This window comes from Colossoma macropomum, unplaced genomic scaffold (assembly GCF_904425465.1).
Source record: "Colossoma macropomum unplaced genomic scaffold, Colossoma_macropomum, whole genome shotgun sequence".
NCBI classification, from domain to species: domain Eukaryota; kingdom Metazoa; phylum Chordata; class Actinopteri; order Characiformes; family Serrasalmidae; genus Colossoma; species Colossoma macropomum.
Window position 1 is genome coordinate 8,162,235 of NW_023494801.1, and position 18,167 is coordinate 8,180,401.

Below are 18,167 nucleotides of genomic sequence, written 5' to 3' on the forward strand. Positions count from 1 at the left end.
TACCCAATTAAATAGCTTTGTGAATATAATTTTCTGAGGCACCTACACTGTAAACTTAATTCATTGCCTCACAAAAATGAAGCACAGTTACTTAACAGGTCCAAGCTTAAATAACTTTATACTGGAGTCATAGTTACTTTCTATTGTTTAGATGTTATTGTTTTAGCATGACAATATGCTACGACACAAAATACTATTATGAAAAGAGAAGTGATGAAAAGGTAGAAAAAAATAATAACTAATTAACAGAAATCAACAAAATTGCTAAGAATGCTGGGCAGCTTTTTGGGCAAAAGACTCTTCAGTCTGTAGAACTTGTCCAAATTGATTGATCTTAACTAGCTATACTTCAGTAACTGAGGCTTTATACAAGAAATAGTACAGATAAGTAAAAAAAAAAAAAAGTGAAATTTTAGTTTTACAGCATAAACATTTACACAGTAATGTAAATATTTTTAAATGACGAGTTTTATTTCTAACATAAAAATAAATTTAAATATCCTCTACAGAGGGCAAACTCAAATATGCACAATTTCTATCTATATGCTGAGTTTAACATATTGGAAAAGAATAAAACATATATTAAATGTGCCATAATCTTTGTACCTGCCACATTTTATGTCATATTTCTTTTTCCAATATGTTTAGTTCAACAAATAAACAGTAATTATGCATTAAAATGTGCAGAAGAGTTTTCTCTGTATATTGTATATTTTATGTGTATAAGCTTAGTACACAAACATGAATAAATAAAATTCACTTTTAAATTTGTTCTTCGTAAAGAATGTGCTAACTTACTTTCACTAAAATAAACAAAACATGGAATTTGACCAGGGTGCTGTATATATGCACAGTCATGCAAAGGTTTGGCTGCACTTATTTTGTACTAGGTTTACATGCATAATTTATGACAAAATATTAAATGTGCTATAACTTTTGCAATAAAATGTGTAGTAGCGTGTTCTCTGTAGAGGATGTGTTCACTTATTTTCACCATTCAGCCAGCGTTGCCCGAACTTTTGCGATTGTGTGTCCGCTGTCCTATTATCAAAAGAGACACTGTATTTAGTTTAGGTAGCCATTCACTTTTCCCAAACAAAAGATCTGGTCTGATCCTGAGCTCTCATCACACCTCATTACAAAGAAAGAAAAAACAAAGGAAACAACAAAAGGCAGTGGCAAAATAACAATATATTAGACACACAACATAACCTCAGCTATTTATGAGGCTACAGGAATTCCCTTGGAATAAGTGTGATCCCTGAACAAGTTTTTTCTTGCAAGTTAGTCTGTAAACTTGAGTGTTAATGGGAAGAGTATTCACCGAAATACACAATGTCCTAAAACAGATAAAAGATGAAGAGATAAAAGATTCAATAAATATGCTACTCTTGAGTTTTGCTTCATTGACTTCTCATCTTTTCACTAATCTACTTGAACTTGGAGCAAAAAATCCACTGTAGTTAATCCACAGTAAATGTTACTGATGAGTGAGCATTGACATTGTTCTGTTTGTTTCAGGGTGCCACTCGCAGTTGAATGGTAAGTTATTTCTTATTTTTATTTAATAATCTAAAACAGTGTTTGAATAATCAATAATCAATTTTCAACTACACAGCCAATTTAGCTTTGAAATAATTGGTAGGAAGCTGTAAAGAAATTAAGAAATGTTAGATGTGTCCAGAATGAAGAACAGAGTTGTGAATGATTCTAAAATACCTGAGAAAGATGTAGAACAATGAGAAAGAAGTTATAATAAAATAAACATCCATAATGCCTCATGTTCTCATATTTGAAAAGTGATTATCAACTCGTGAGACAGACAACTTGACAAAAATACTGTAAATTGATGATTACAGTATGTAAATTTAGTATATAATACCTCAACGCCTTTGAAATATTGAATAAGACATATAAAAATACTTTTTAAAGGATTTTAATTTATATAGTATAACAACTTATTATACATTCTCACTGTCTTAACAAAATGTTGCATCTCCATTTTTGGTGTTTTTCTTTTTTTTTTCCTTTCTTTTTTTAAGGGCCAGCTTCCCATTACATTGTGTTAAAATTTCGTGAGAAATGGACCAACAGAAAAAAAGAAGTCTGACAAAATCTTGTTACATTAACTTACATTGAAAGTTTAGAATGTTTTTTCCTTCACTTGTACAGTTACATTTTGAAGAAACAAGGTGTTTTTAGACAGCAAAAATATAAAATAACAAATTATAAATATAATAAGTGATAAGCTTGTTACAGTGGGTGGAGTATGAAGCAAATTCATTTTTTCCCTTACTTTTTGTCAAATGCAAAACAAAAATTGACTAACATTGAACCTATTAGTCAATATCGAAACATTTTAAACTGTGTTTAGGCTGGCTTTAAACAATGTAAACTTTCATGCAACTTTAGTTCCTTGAAACTTAAATGAAACTAAATTGCACTCAAGTTGCATGATGTAAAGTGTCCTGCAACTTTGTCAAACAGATTTCATGAAACAGCCAATCAGAACACCAGTAACGCATCACAGGATCATGTCGAACAGCATTCTTTTAAATATCTGATTTCACCAGATCAAAAAATAAAACAGAATCTTGACATACTCGCAAAAGATTAAAAACATTTCAAATATATCATCAAGAACAGCTGGAAAAATGTTAACAATATTTCAGGTAAATAACTCATGGAAGACTATATGGGGAAGTCCCAGCATGCAACTAATTGCATTAAGGTTTCATCATGTCAAGCCAGCCTTAGTTTAAGAGAGAAAAAGATGGTGTAAGATGAAGACTTTTCCTTGACAATTAAAGTAAGAAATATGAGCGGTCCTGCTTTACTTTAGTCAGTCTTTCTTCGTTACACTGTGTGATGCAATCCACACCATCCTGTTCAGTTGCCCACCTAACTAGAATCTAATCAGAATGTTGCTCTTCCCTCTTTGTCAGTGTGTGGTGCAGCTCCTCTAAATACCAGGATAGTGGGAGGACAGGATGCTTCTCCAGGTTCTTGGCCTTGGCAAGTTAGTCTGCAGGATAATGGTTTTCATTTCTGCGGTGGATCCCTGATCAACTCTGACTGGGTTCTAACAGCGGCCCACTGCTTTGCAAGGTTTCACACTGAATAAAAATTCTGGAGTCACTTGTAATACTGTGACGAGAACATTTATCAGATGGTGATAAGAATGGCTTTCTCTCTTTTTATCTTTTTTCAGTTATGTTGCTTCACAAGTCACCGTGTATCTGGGTATGCAGTCACTGTCCTCAAGTAACCCAAATTCAGTGTCCAGATCTGTTCTGCAACTCATCGTACATGACAACTATGACCTAGAGACGCATGACAACGACATCGCCCTGCTGCAGCTGAGCTCTAGTGTCGCCTTCACTAATTATATTAAGCCTGTCTGCCTGGCTACAGCCGGAAGCACGTTCTTCAATGGCACTCTGACCTGGGTCACTGGCTGGGGAGACACCTCCAGTGGAGGTGAGAAATGAGGACAGATTTGTGAGGGAGCTAAGCTTTATATACTTTATCAAACTGAATCCGATTGAGGCTACATCCTATGTACCTCATATGGTGGATTCACAACATACACTGTCATAAATAGTGTAAGTGCCCAAAATAAATCCCTTATGGTAGTTTACTAAAAGAATACTTTAAAGTTAGGTTATTTGCTGGTCAGCTAATATGCAATCCTACACTGTTCTAAGGGCCAGATGTATGTACGAGCGCAAGTGCAGTGCAAAATTTGCTTTGATGCAACCTTAATAGGTGCCCCCAGTGTGCTTGAAATTAGTGTTTGATTTACTAAAGCTGCAGCTTATCACACAAACTGTACGTAGCCCTGTAGCTCCATAGCTCCATCTATCACTATGTCTGCTGCCATTGTTAAATAGTCTCTGATCTTTTTAATTGATGCAAAAACCATCCGCCGCAAGTTGTTCGAACTGTAGTAAATCGAGCAGAATATGCAATCAGTCACATGTAATATCTCCAACCACCTTTTTTGCAAGGCCCTCCAATGGTTTTCATGGCTGTCGCTCAAATGCATATTGTTGTATGCAAAAATTTGAGCGCTTGGCATGTTTTGTTGACACATCATCTACAGAGTATACACATTTTAATGCTGTTTAACATATTGAGTTTACTATAATATGCAGAAAAATGCCATGTTCAAGTGTCGCTTCATTAAGAAAATCAATAAAACACGTCATTTTATGAGGGTTTTTTTTGCATACAACTGTATGCATGAGAAAGGGAAGGGCGTTTTGCATTTTTGATGCTAATAAAATCTGCTTATGATTTTTACAGTACACATAGACTGGAACTTGGCCACACTTTGCTGATCCATCATTTACAGTTTGGTGGAAACCTAATTAATTTAGTGTGTATGGCCACAGACTAGAAACATAAAGAAACATAAAGGCCTTTCTGAAGACTTTCTGGTTCAGGAAGATTAGATTTATATTAGAATTGATCTCTCTAAGAGGGTGGATTTGTAGGAGCAGAGCTGGCATCCCTTTAACAAAGAGCATGATATAATTACTTTAATGAGATGTGATCATTACACCACAAATTTAATTAGGTATTTCACACACAATTTTACTCCAAGGTTTGTAGATTTTATAATATTTGCAATTACAGCACATTTTCACACCTCAATGAAATTTCATGACATTGTAAAATGACACAGTTGAAATGACGTTCAATGTGTGTTTCCTCAGTAAGTCTCGCCTCTCCAATGACCCTGCAGGAAGTACAAGTCCCAGTTGTTGGAAACAGGAAATGTAACTGCTTATATGGAGTTGGAACTATCACTGACAACATGATGTGTGCTGGATTGCTGGCAGGGGGCAAAGACTCCTGTCAGGTAATCTCTTCCTAATCTCTCCAATGCTGGCATCCTCTCTTATTCCATTTAAAGATGCTTATTGTATACACATAGATATCTATCTGGTTCTGCACAGGGAGACTCTGGAGGTCCACTGGTCAGCAAACAGAGTGGTGTGTGGGTCCAGGCAGGCATTGTGAGCTTTGGTGAAGGCTGTGCTCTGCCAAATTACCCTGGAGTGTATACTAGAGTGTCTCAGTACCAAGGCTGGATCAACCAGCAAATCACCAGCAACCAGCCAGGCTTTGTCACATTCACTTCTACAGGCACTGATGGAGACCTGAGTGTGTCCTGTGACGGCCTGCCTGCTGTTGCTACAACCACCACAACCACTACAACCACCACTGTCCCCACAACTACTGCTTCATGTAAGATTGCTTGCATTTATGTTACATAACTTAATACTAAAACTCATATGGACCATCTCTGTTGGTCCATTGATCATGAAAACTGAAAATCGCAAAAAATGGAAATCCTTTTTTTGGAGAGTGACAGTATACAAAATCATGATTTATAGAGTACTTTCTACAGGGAGGTGGCTGTCCCAAACCCTAACCCCTACATTTCAACTTGTGAAAATAGTACTTACATTTTTTTCTCATTTTCTTTAATCTTTTTGATTTATTTTTGATTTGTTTGACATCATAATGAGTTTAATTTTTTAATTAAAAAACCTTATTTAAAAAAGCAAAGCTGTCCCACATTTTCATGTCGCTACTGAAACACAAGAGCTGTGTTCTAAATATTCTACTACATATTACTCGTATACTGATTATGCCCAAAAGTAGAAAGCGATATGCAGTATTTGACCAACATGTATTTCCTCAGTACGCCAAACATACCTGGCTGACGTATTAATCTGGACACTTATTCCAGTACACAGCCAGAGCTGTTGATATACTGCATCCCAAAATGTAATGCTGCCATTTCAGGAGGACGCAATCACTGATATAACTACCTAGATATTTGCAATAGCCCTTGATTCAGACTTTCTATACATTGATAATAGCAAAAGGAAAGACATTTGTCCGGATACTACGGCACTCAGTGCAACGCTGAAGCCATCAGTTTTCTCTGGCGGTTTTGAGGTTGATTTGCTTGTTTTGTCTAATTAAAGTTAACAAGCTTACTGCATATATAACATGGCAAAACCAGTAACTTAATAATGTTGGTCTCAGCCGAACAATCCGCTCAGCATCCGCTATTCATTCTACTCATTCGAGCTTCCGAACCAAGTCACACTACTTATTATTTAGTCAGACTAGCTCATATTACCCACAGCTGGTGTAATGACAATGACCATGTTACCCCTAACGCTGGTGATAGACTGTTTAAGCTAGTGCACAATATTTAAACAAATCCCAAACTATATCTTTGTCTTTTGCTCTTTTATTTGTTGATATTCTTTGTTGCTATGCATACTTCCTTCACTCATTTGTTCTGCATGTCTTTCAATATCTCCTTCCATGTTTTATCGGTGTACATCCATCATCATCTGCTTATCCAGCCTCTTTATCAACTACAGTCATGTCTTCTAGCAGTGACTCTGGAACCCCAACTGTCACTACAACCATCCCTTCTACCACTCCAACCGTCACTACAACCATCCCTTCTACCACTCCAACCACAGCTGTCCCCATGACCACAAATACCACTACAGCAACTTCTACCACTACAACCACAGCTGTCCCCACGACCACAACTACCACTACAGCAACTTCTACCACTACAACCACAGCTGTCCCCACGACCACAACTACCACTACAGCAACTTCTACCACTCCAACCACAGCTGTCCCCATGACCACATATATCACTACAACAACTTCTACCACTACAACCACAGCTGTCCCCATGACCACATATACCACTACAACAACTCCTACCACTACAACCACCACTGTCACCACAACTACTGCTTCACGTAAGATTATCCATATTTTCTCTCTAGTGTGCCCGGAGAAGCCTTCTAGAACTTCATTGGCAGGCAAAGGGTAAAGTTCAAGACTCTTGAGGCCAGGCGTGATCTCTTAATGACACATCTGGAGACAAACTCTAAAAACCACCCCAAGTTCTTCTAGTCAATGCTCTTTTAACAGCCAGTGTACAATCAGTAACACAAGCAAACTCAGCGAGCTAGCAAAACACTATCATTAGCTAACTGTTCTTCCTGTGCAAAAAATATTGTTTATTTTTACCACAGGTAATGTGTTCTCTTCACACTCATCACACGGCTGTGTGTTTAATTGGAGTGGGGGATTTTTCAGCCATGCTAACTTTACATCCATGGGCTAACGACAGGCCTGTTGTCAGTTGGACAGTTTTAGGCACCACCTTAATGAGATGTTGGACTGGTTTAGAAACTTGACACTCCATTTGTTTCCACCTTAATACGTTTACATTCCCATAATTTCCCCTGGTTGTCACTAAAGATTCTTTACAAGATCACAAGGCCTTGTTTAGACAGACAGCTCAAATCAGATTTTTCAGCATATCCAGGCAAAAATTTCTGCAGACCAAATGGCAAAAAAGCCACACTAAATCTGACTTTTTCCTATCAGATTCAAGCCACATTTGTAGGTGGTTTTGAATCGGATTCAAATCTGATTTCCAGATATGTGACTCAGTTTGACGGGTCAGGTCTGATTTCATGTGTTTCATTCAGGGGTGGTTCATAATGTCAGAACGTGTGACATGAAAGTCAGTGGTGCATGTTCACATATTATAGCTTAAACATGGAGAACAGAAGCTTTTAAAAGTAGTTTAGGTAACATTTCCTACTTTGTATTAAAGCCTGTCTCAACCAATGTGGATATGTGAGCAAATGCAACTACAGTCTGACCATACACATCAGATTTGGTCAGTTGTATCCTGAGGTTTAAAGATTTGGTCAAAAAAGTCAGATACAGTAATCAAACCCGATTTGCTTTTCTGTGTGAACAAAGCCCAAGACTAGTCTCAATGCTGAGAATTTTTTGTTCATTTCCTCTCTTGCTCCAGCTGTGGTGTGTGGCAGTGCCAAGCTAAATGCTGTTACAGGAGGGGGCAACTCCTTGGCATCTGCAGGTGTGTGGCCATGGATGGCCAGCCTGCAACGTAGTGGTACTTATGCCTGTGGAGGAACACTGGTAGCTGAGCAGTTTGTCTTGAGCTCCGCTGATTGCTTCTCTAGGTAAAGCCACAGCAACATGATATATACAAATTGAGTCAGTTAGGTCAAAACCAAATCAACACACATTAGTGCTAGTTGTCAGACTTGATGTTCTGTATCTCACAGCTCCACCAATGCTTCTGACTGGACTGTAATTCTGGGCCGCCTCAAACAGAACGGCTCCAACGCCAACGAGGTTTCTGTCAACGTGATTAAAATCTCACTGAGCACTGGTACAGCGAACAACGTAGCAGTACTGCAATTGTCTCGCAAGCCAACACTTACGGACTATATTCAGCCCATATGTGTGGACCTGGGGAGCAACAGTTTCCCTATCAACACTCAGTGCTGGGCGTCTGGCTGGGGTTCAGGAGGAGGAGGTACGTTATTTGTGTGTGAAACACTATATGAAATATGTCTCTTTTCAAATCATTCCAATGGATGTCATCAATTTTCTCTCTCATGTTTGTTCTCTTTGTGCTATAGTTGAGCAAACTCTTCAGCAGTTCAACACTACTATACTGGACTGTGGGAGCACATCCTCATCTAACAGTAGCATCTGCACAGGAGTCATGCCTTTAGAACAGGTCTCTAATTAATCTATTTTTACAGTAGGCATAAAATGGTATAAAAAGTCCACCTGTTTTGGATGAGATCCTCAGTTGAACTATGCACTTTTTTCTTTAATAATGTTCAAAGAAAACCCAAATTGATTTTTTGTCTTTGCAAGCAAGGCAAAATATAAAAAAAGATGTTTTTTATTGTGTTTAAATCCTATTTATTTACAGTACATGATAGTTTTAAGAACTGAAGAAAGCTGCAGTGTTATTTTCAGAGCATTTCATCTCAGCACGCTCATCTTTGTGGAGAGGTGTGAATAGTTTAAACAGCAGGTGGTTCTCACCCCTCCTCTTTTACCCCTAACTTCTCACTAGCAGCTCAACACAGAGTCACAACAGTGTCCTAGTTCATGTGATAACAGAGTTAAGAAACTCTGTCTCTGAAATACTGACTCATAATCTTTCTCTCTCACTCTCAGACTAATATAGGAGGTCCTCTGATGTGTAAGGTTGACCAGTCATGGGTCCAGCCTGCAGTTTTGACTCTGGCTACCAAGCTGTCTCGTGCCTCAGATGTTCAGGTCTTCACTAAAACATCAGGCTTCTCAGAATTCCTGCTGACGGTAGTGGGCACCTTCCCTTCCAAAGCCAACACCACATCTACCACCGTCAGTCCAGTCAGCTCCAGTGCAACTGAGTCATCTACATTCTTCTCTGTCATGTCTCTCCTTCTGCTCCTGCTTTCTGCTCTCATTCAAATGTTCAGTTAAGAATGATCGTGTTAGCTCACTAAAGTACTCAGAAAAATAAACTATCAACCCTAACCCAAGGGACGAGTGCAGTACTGTGCAGAAGTCAGAAACCACCCGTAATTTATTTAATTTCTAGTCAAAATAGACTTTAAAAAACGTTTATCTTCAGTGTCAATTTTAAAAAGCAGAAAACTTATTTAACAATATTATATATATATATAATTTTTTTTTTTTTTCAGAGTTTATTGTGTCCTCCTTTTGCTTTTATTGCAGCTTCCATTCTTTTTGGAAGACCTACTTTCAGTTTTTCAAAGAAACCTGCAGGGATATTTTTCCACACCTCCGAAGTTCAGTCTTAGAAGTTAGTTGCCATTTTTGTCCCTCATGATCCAAGTAATCCCAAACACTTTCAGTGATGATATTGTCTGGACTGCATTGTTCTGAGAACATCAGCAGCTTCTGTGTTTGATTTGCACAACAGCTTCTTGACAGCTACACATCCTTTCAGACTCATTGTGTTGTCACAGTGGAAGGATGGACAGAAACACCTGTGGATTTTTTCAGATCTGAAGTAAGAGTGGAGCTTCATTTTCCCCTCCCTCTCAAAGATGAACGCTTTAAGTACTGTTTATCTGATGGTAACAAATTTGGTGGCCTGTCTGGTTTTGCATGTTTGTTAAGAGTCCCATTTTCTTTGTAGCCTTTAAATAACTCCTGTTTTTTCAATTATTTTCCTTTGTGTTCCCCCTTCCTTGTGCATGTGGATTAACTTATAACTAATCTCATCAGAAGTATCTCCTAAAAAATGTACAACTTGTACTAAATGTCCGGTTTTGACTGGAAAATAAATAAATTAAGGAGGCTCTAAATTGGCACTTGAAGCAATTTCACTAGTTTGAAGCACACCATTGTAGATGAGTGTGAAATCCAGTCTCTTCTACAGTCCATGCTCTCCAGTGTAACTCATATCATTAGCTAGTTATCATAATCCTTCATGAGCCCTTCATTAAAGATGTATACATGTTAGTTAAATGGTGGAAGTGACATTCATCAGGCTTTCTGCAGATGGTAATTAGGTTTAATGGTGGTAAAGTTTAAATGAGCTTATCAAAAGAAAAGTGAAGACCCATATTTTGTTCTTGAAGTCTGCTTTTAATGCCAAGCAGATTATTCAGGTTTCATTACTCACTCCACTATCTAATGTTTCATATGGTGAAACTAAACAAAAATTGCACTCTTAAAAATAAAGATGTCAAAACAGGTTGTTTGGAGCAAAGCATTTTTGGTTCCCTAAAGAATTTTCAAATTGATGGTTCTTTAAAGAACCACTTTTGTAAATAATATGTGAATTGTAAAAACCTTTACAAATTTAAAGAACCTCAAACCCACAAAAATGTTCTATACCACTTAAAGGGCTTTCTGGAACTGTGTGTCCAGAGGCATTTATTTATAAAATGGTGGTAATACATTTTAAAGTGATTTTGAAATTAAAACATTTTTACTTTGTTTTCAGGAATACAACACTGCATTTGAGTAAAGATAGGATGTGCTCTTGAAGACATGTTGCTGATATTCTAAGTGAAAATAAGTGAACACATCCTCCACGGAACACACACTTCTGCACATTGTAATGCACAATTACTATTTATTTGCTGAATTTAACATATTGATAAAAAAATAAAACATAAAATGTGGTTTTATGGCACATTTTATATTGTGTTTTATTTTTTTCCCCCAATATGTTAAACTGCTTTAAAGTTTGTAGAAAAGGGTCATTTTTAAGTGTGTTCTCTGTAGAGAAAAAAATCAATAATACATGAAATTTGACTGGGGGTGTTCATATGTTTGCATAGGAATGTATATTGAATGAAACTGTATACTTTTAACTACACTGACATTTATGCAGTGATATTTCACAGAGCACATATTGCTATGGAAAGTGGCCCAAATATAAAAGAACTGTTTTGAGAACAGTTTGCTGTATTGTTGTCATTTTCTGTATTCCACTACCAGAGGTAGGTAGAACAGTCTAAACAGTCTAAGTTAAACTACTTCAATGAAAAAATGAAAATGTAATGTAAAATAAACAATTATCTTTCTACAACATGACTTGAAATACAAAAAACTACTGAAGTGCGAAGTGATTCCTAGAACTGCAGTGGAACTATCACTGTAAGGACCACACACAGTTGGTCTCTTTTTGTTGTACTTTTAGTCTAAAATAAAACAATAAATCTTAATAGTCACAGGTGTGACCAATCGAAAAGCAGATGGCAAAATAAATGCAAAAAATAGCAGCTTCCTGATTAAAATGTAAGTGCTCATTATTTCAGTTGCTTTTCCATTCCGTTCTAAGTGTACTGAAGGTGGCAGTGGAGTTGTTCTCGTGCAAATACTAGGAGGCTTCTGACCTTGGCTGTACTTAGACAGCTAGAAGTATACAGGTTAGAGGGAAAAAAAACATGCAAAAAGAGTCAACTCCAGAATTATTGACACCCTTCATGAAAATGAACTAAAATCAGTATATTAAATAAAACACATAAGCAATTAGTGAAATTTGTGTTTAAACAAATGCTGCATATTTCTAGTTTTTACACTGTTTTGGAACAAACAAAGACAAAAATAACAGGACTGAAATGCTTTCTGTCAACGATTTCTCTAACAAGGTTGGAAGAACACTTCTTGAGGACTTCTTGGACTACTCCTCTATGCAGAACATTTCTACAACCTTTCATTTTTGTCTCATCTGACCCCATCACTCCATTCCATTTATACCTCAAATGACATTTAAAAAAGTTCAGGCACAACCTCTAGTGGCTCGCTTGTAGAAAATGCTTCTTCATGCTTTTTCAAACTTTTTTGTTATTGGCTTGATTGCACTTAGTAGTTAGTTAATTAAGTAAGTTACCATTAATAGTTAAAAAAGTCATAATCTGTGCAGCCCCTCAACCTTCTTCTTATTTGAGTTGAAAGCACTTTTGGTTTTACTCATGTTGATGGATGACAAGGGGATTTTACATATGTGTAACTTCAGGAAAACAGGAAATAGTCATAGACTTCAAATGAGTTCCTGGAGAAAAGGGACAGTAAAAAGCAAGATTTTTTTTCTTCAATGATGCAAGTTTCTTTTAAAGGTTTCATTTAAATATTCTGTAGGGGTGCAAATAATTTTGCCCCATATGTTTTTGTGTCACGCTTCCAGGTCCTCCTCCCTTGCCTAACATGCTCCAGAACTCCATTTCCCAGAATCCCAATCCTCATGACATCATCCCTTCCACCAATCACAGACATCTGCCTCGTTCTCAGTCACCTGAATACTGATTCAACACACCTGTACCCGTTTGCCTTAGACCTTAAAAGGTTCCTTGTTTGTTCTCCTATTTGTGAGGTATTGCCATGCTACTGGTTACTGAGCGTTTATCTTCCATTTCCATGATCTGTGTACTGAACTCATTGCCTGTTTCTTGATTGTTTCTCTTTTGGATTTGCCCTTATTGCTCTGGTTGCCTGTGTTTTTGCATTTTCTGGTTTTTGACTTTTGCCTGTTTTTGGATTTGCCCTTTCTGCTCTGTTTGCCTGTGTCTTTGTATTTTCTGGTTTTTGACTTTTGCCTGTTTTTGGATACTGTTTTTGGATTTGCCCTGACTTGGTTCTCTCATTAAACCAACTGTTGCTTTTAAGATCCGCGAGCGTCTTTCTGTGCTTGTTCAGCATTACAGAGAACTCCACAGCACCATCAACAATCAAGGCCAGTTGTTGGCACAACGTAATCAGCTGTTTGAGTCGATGTCCGGGACTGTGGGTAAGCTCACTCATCAGCAATTAGAACAACATAATCAGCTTCTGCAGATCTCCTCTGATATTAAATCTCTTTCCTCCCAGTTAAGTCAGTTAGTGCCTAAACCCTCCATCTCTTCGACTCCTGTAGTCAACTGCACAGCACCTGCACCAGCTCCCAGTTCTGATGATCATTTTCCAGTGAGCAAACCTGATAAGTATGATGGAAGTCCCAATTTATGTAAAGGCTTTTTGTTACAGTGCTCATTGTATTTTTCAAATTCCCCTGCTAGTTCTGACAACCGACATATTGCTTTTTGATTTCTAGACTCACAGGTAAAGCTTTAGACTGGGCCACTGCTGTTTGGCCTTCTCTAGAGCAGAGCACATATGACCAATTTTGCAGAGCTTTAGGGCTGTTTTTGATCACCCCAATGATGGATGCTCCCAAGGTGAATATCACAAATCCGCCAGGGTACACGTTCTGTAGTAGATTACTCCCTGGAATTCCAGACATTAGCAGCCGGAAGTGGTTGGAATGAACCCGCACTCGCAGTGACTTTTCGTAATGGCCTACACGCTGATTCTGTCTGAACTTGCTTGTAAGGATGACGGACTGTCTTTGAATGATCTCATTACCCTCACTATTCGCCTGGATCAGTTGAAGCACAGTTTCAAACCAAAACTACACTGCATCGCTATGCTCCAGACTACTCAGCGGACCTTTTCTTGACTCAAACCAGTGAAACCTGATGTCCCTGTCGCTGAGCCCACGCAGGTGGACAATTCCCATCTACCCAACGAGGAGTGCCACTCCCAGGAAAGCGTGTGGAAATAATGTGGTGAGTGGTCATCAACATACTATGATTAGTAAATCCTTTCTGATTCAGACCTAATCGACTCAGGAGCCCAAGGCAACTTCATCCAGGCTAATCTGATGTACCAGTTGGGGATTGAGAGAACCGCTGCCCACACCTTTGCGACTGTCAGCCATGGATGGAGGACCCATTTGATTAGGGAGAATGATTCATAAGACGTGTCCAGTAAAAATAAACATTAGTGCTCTTCATGCTGAGGATATTTTTTTTCTTGACACCACTAACTATGCTGTAATTTTAGGTCTCCCCTGGCTGAAGACACATGATCCTAAAATCTCCTGGTCCCATAAGGAGATCCTGTCATGGTCCCTGTATTGTTTTGAAAACCATGTCAGTGGAGAGTCCAGCTGTGCATGCACAGTTTAATATTCCCCCTGAATATGCTGATCTGGCTGAGATCTTTTGACAAAGTTAATGCTACTAAATTACCCCCTCATAGAGATTTTGACTGTTCCATTGAACTGCTAGACAACCAATTACCTCCCAAGTCTCGTGTTTATCCTCTCACTCAGGCAGAGGAGGTCGCCATGGAGGAGTACGTGCAGGAGGCCTTGGATCAAGGATTAATTCGTCCATCTACATCTCTGGCAGCGGCAGCGTTCTTCTTTGTGCAGAAGAAAGATGGAGGACTTCGTCCATGCATAGACTATAGGGGGTTGAACAACATCACCAAAGCTTATCCTTACCTCCTTCCTTTAGTGCCAGTGGCTCTGGAGCATTTGCGTGGGGCCAAGGTGTTCACTAAACTTGACTTGCGTAGTGCCTACAATTTGATTAGGATTAAAGAAGGTGACGAATGGAAGTCTACGTTTCTCACCACTAGGGGGCACTATGAGTACCTTGTTATGCCTTTCGGGCTCCGAAACGCTCCCTCAGTTTTCCAGTCATTAATTAATGATATGCTCCGAGATATGTTGGGGAGATTTGTAATCGCCTATATTGATGACATTTTGATTTGCTCACCTGACCTTCCTACCCATGTTAAACAGGTTCATCAGGTCCTGTCCCGTTTGTTGGATAACCAATTGTATGTGAAAGGGGAGAAATGCGAATTTCATTTGTCTGCGACCTCTTTTCTAGGCTGTCATAAGTGTTGGTGTTTTCATGGATGATAAAGTGTCTGCAATGGTTAACTGGCCTGTGCCTACTACTGTGAAGGAGCTGCAACGATTTCTTGGGTTTGCTAACTTTTACCGCAGGTTCATTCGTGACTACAGCACAGTTGCAGCTCTTCTCACTGCTTTGTTGAAGGGGGGGCTAAAAGATGTGGAATAACCAAGCTGAGATTGCTTTTCAGTGCCTTAAGGACACGTTCACCTCAGCTCCCCTGCTAAAGCACCCTGACCCATCTAAACTTTTCATTGTTGAAGTTGATGCTTCTAATGTGGGGGTTGGGGCTGTTCTGTCTCAGCACTATGGTGAACCTGCTAAACTGTATCCCGTTGCTTTCTTTCCCCACAAATTGTCACCAGTAGAACAGAATTACGGTATAGGAGACCGTGAATTGCTGGCTATGAAATTAGCCTTTGAAGAATGGCGGCACTGGCTGGAAGGTGCTCAACATCCATTTCTGGTTTTGACTGACCATAAAAACCTTGAATATCTGCGTTCTGTAAAACGACTAAACTCACGACAAGCTCATTGGTCTCTGTTCTTCTCGAGATTTCAGTTTACCATCACTTACCGTCCAGGTTCACGTAATACAAAAGCTGATGCATTATTTCAAGTCTTTGACAGTGAGAGTATAGAGTCTGGTGCACCAGAAACAGTCCTAGAACCCGAACTATTACTCGCGCCTATTCGTTGGAAAATAGATTCAGAAATCGACTAACATAATAATCGCAATACGCCGCCCTCCTCATGTCCCAGGGACAAGAAATTCGTACCCAGTGCATTTCGCAACTCTCTCATTACCTGGGCCCATTCTTCCCTTACCTCGGGCCACCCGGGAGAAACCCGCACTCACCAGTTGCTGTCGTCGAAATATTGGTGGGAGAGCATGGTCGCTGATATCCATGGGTTTGTAGCATCATGTTCGACCTGCTCCCAATGTAAAACCCCCCGCACGTTACCTGTTGGCAAACCAATGCCATTACCCATCCCTTCTCGCCCCTGGTCTCATATCGTCGTAGATTTTGTCACTGACTTACTGACTTGCCTATATCAGAAGGTTACACTGTTTTGACTGTGGTTGACCGATTTTCCAAAGGTGTATGCTTCATTCCCCTCTCTCACCTCCCAGATGCTCTAGAAACTGCTGAATGTCTGTTTAATCATGTATTTCGTCTGTTTGGCATCCCAGAGGATATCGTGTCTGATAGAGGTACTCAGTTCACATCAGAAGTTTGGAGAGCGTTCATGGAAAGATTAGGAATCAGTTAATCTGACATCTGGTTACCACCCCCAATCTAATGGTCAATGTGAGAGAGCAAACCAGGAACTAGGCAAATTTTTAAGACTTTGTCATAACAACCAACACGACTGGCACAGATACTTACCATGGGCAGAAATAGCTCAGAATTTTCTCACTAGCTCCACTACTAATCTCACTCCGTTCCAGTGTAAGTACGGTTATCAGCCCCCTCTTATGCCATGGACAGCCACTCCCTCCAAAGTTCCTGCCGTTGATTCCTGGATGTCTCGCAGTGAACGGGTATGGGAGGAGACTCATCAGCAGATCGAAGTGGTACTCCGGAGACAGAAACGCCAAGCTGATCGGGGACGTGGTGACACCCCTTCCTACTCCATAGGGGACTGAGTATGGCTGTCGACCAGAGATTTCTGAGGGAAGTAAAAAAAAACTTCTACCCAAGTACATTGGTCCATTCAAGATCCTAGATAAAATAAACGGTGTTACTTACAAGTTAGACTTACCTGTTCAGTACTGAGTATGTAACTCCTTCCATGTATCTTTGTTTAAGCCCGTAGTCTCTGGTCCGTTGGATGAAGTCACACCCGACGCCAGTTCCCCGCCTCCTGTGGTCATGGAGGGTGCACCCGTCTCCGTTGTCCGGCGGCTCCTGGACTCTCGGCGTAGAGGGGGCCTGCAGTACCTTGTGGACTGGGAGGGGTTCGGACTGGAAGAGAGGAGTTGGGTGCCGGCGGAGGATGTGTTGGATCCGGCCCTGGTGTTAGAGTTCCATCAGTGTCATCCATCGCACCCCGCTCTCGGACTCTTTGGGGGGGGTGCGGGTCCGGGTCCTCCTCCCCTGCCTAACACACTCCAGAACTCCATTTCCCAGAATCCCAATCCTCATGACATCATCCCTTCCACCAATCACAGACCTCTGCCTCGTTCTCAGTCACCTGAATACTAATTCAACACACCTTCTATTCCATGACCTGTGTACTGAACCCATTGCCTGTTTCTCGATTGTTTCTCTTTTGGATTTGCCCTTATTGCTCTGGTTGCCTGTGTTTTTTGCATTTTCTGGTTTTTGACTTTTGCCTGTTTTTGGATACTGTTTTTGGATTTGCCTTGACTTGGTTCTCTCATTAAAACAACTGTTTTTAAGATCCGCGAGCATCTTTCTGTGCTTGTTCAGCGTTACATTTTGCAAGAATACACTATTCGTAAAATAAAGCAACAACCTTTTCTATTAGACTGATTTTTATTAGACAAATAGATACATGGTAAGTAATTCCTCCAAACGTTTTCCAAAAAAAAAAAATTTGAAATCATTGTATTTTTTTATTTTATTTGATAGACTTAACAGTTTGATTATACGATATTTGATTATACGATATTTGATAAGTCAGTCTATGTGATCAAATCACTCCCTTTCCAGTTCTACTGCTTAAATATTACAGAATCACAAACGAAGTTCCCAGGTTTCTTAGTGAAACATTGTGGTGTAATAGCATCACAGCTTGCACATGTTCATGATTTATGACTAGCTGCTTCTCAGAGTAAACAGAATTTAAAAAAGAAAATAAAAACTCACTCTAAGCCCTTTAAGGCAAGAAGACACATTGGCAAGCAGGTCTTACTATCTTCTCTCTGTTAATTAGTTACATTGGCCTGACAAAGTCAGCTTACTGATCTTTATCTTATTGTAATTTTTATTCTACCCTTTTTTACAGGTCACACCACCTGTGATAACATAGCAATGGTCTACCAACACCTTAGCAAGCATCTGGTATACTGTAGCAATGGCCTAG

General features: G+C 39.3%; 1 protein-coding gene across 1 annotated transcript in view; it reads left to right on the forward strand.

The window, feature by feature from the left end:
- Positions 1-17,323, forward strand: part of LOC118821739 (transmembrane protease serine 9-like) — a 43,771-nt gene extending 26,448 nt beyond the window's left edge. Inside the window, exons 11-22 of the mRNA XM_036590468.1 lie at positions 1,522-1,542; positions 2,946-3,108; positions 3,212-3,480; positions 4,722-4,867; positions 4,965-5,256; positions 7,889-8,060; positions 8,166-8,419; positions 8,526-8,626; positions 9,079-9,288; positions 14,519-14,740; positions 16,567-16,692; positions 16,928-17,323. Of these exons, the coding sequence (XP_036446361.1) occupies positions 1,522-1,542; positions 2,946-3,108; positions 3,212-3,480; positions 4,722-4,867; positions 4,965-5,256; positions 7,889-8,060; positions 8,166-8,419; positions 8,526-8,626; positions 9,079-9,288; positions 14,519-14,740; positions 16,567-16,692; positions 16,928-17,323 (2,372 nt within the window). The remainder of the gene's footprint in view (positions 1-1,521; positions 1,543-2,945; positions 3,109-3,211; positions 3,481-4,721; positions 4,868-4,964; positions 5,257-7,888; positions 8,061-8,165; positions 8,420-8,525; positions 8,627-9,078; positions 9,289-14,518; positions 14,741-16,566; positions 16,693-16,927) is intronic.
- The last annotated feature ends 844 nt before the right edge of the window (positions 17,324-18,167 follow it).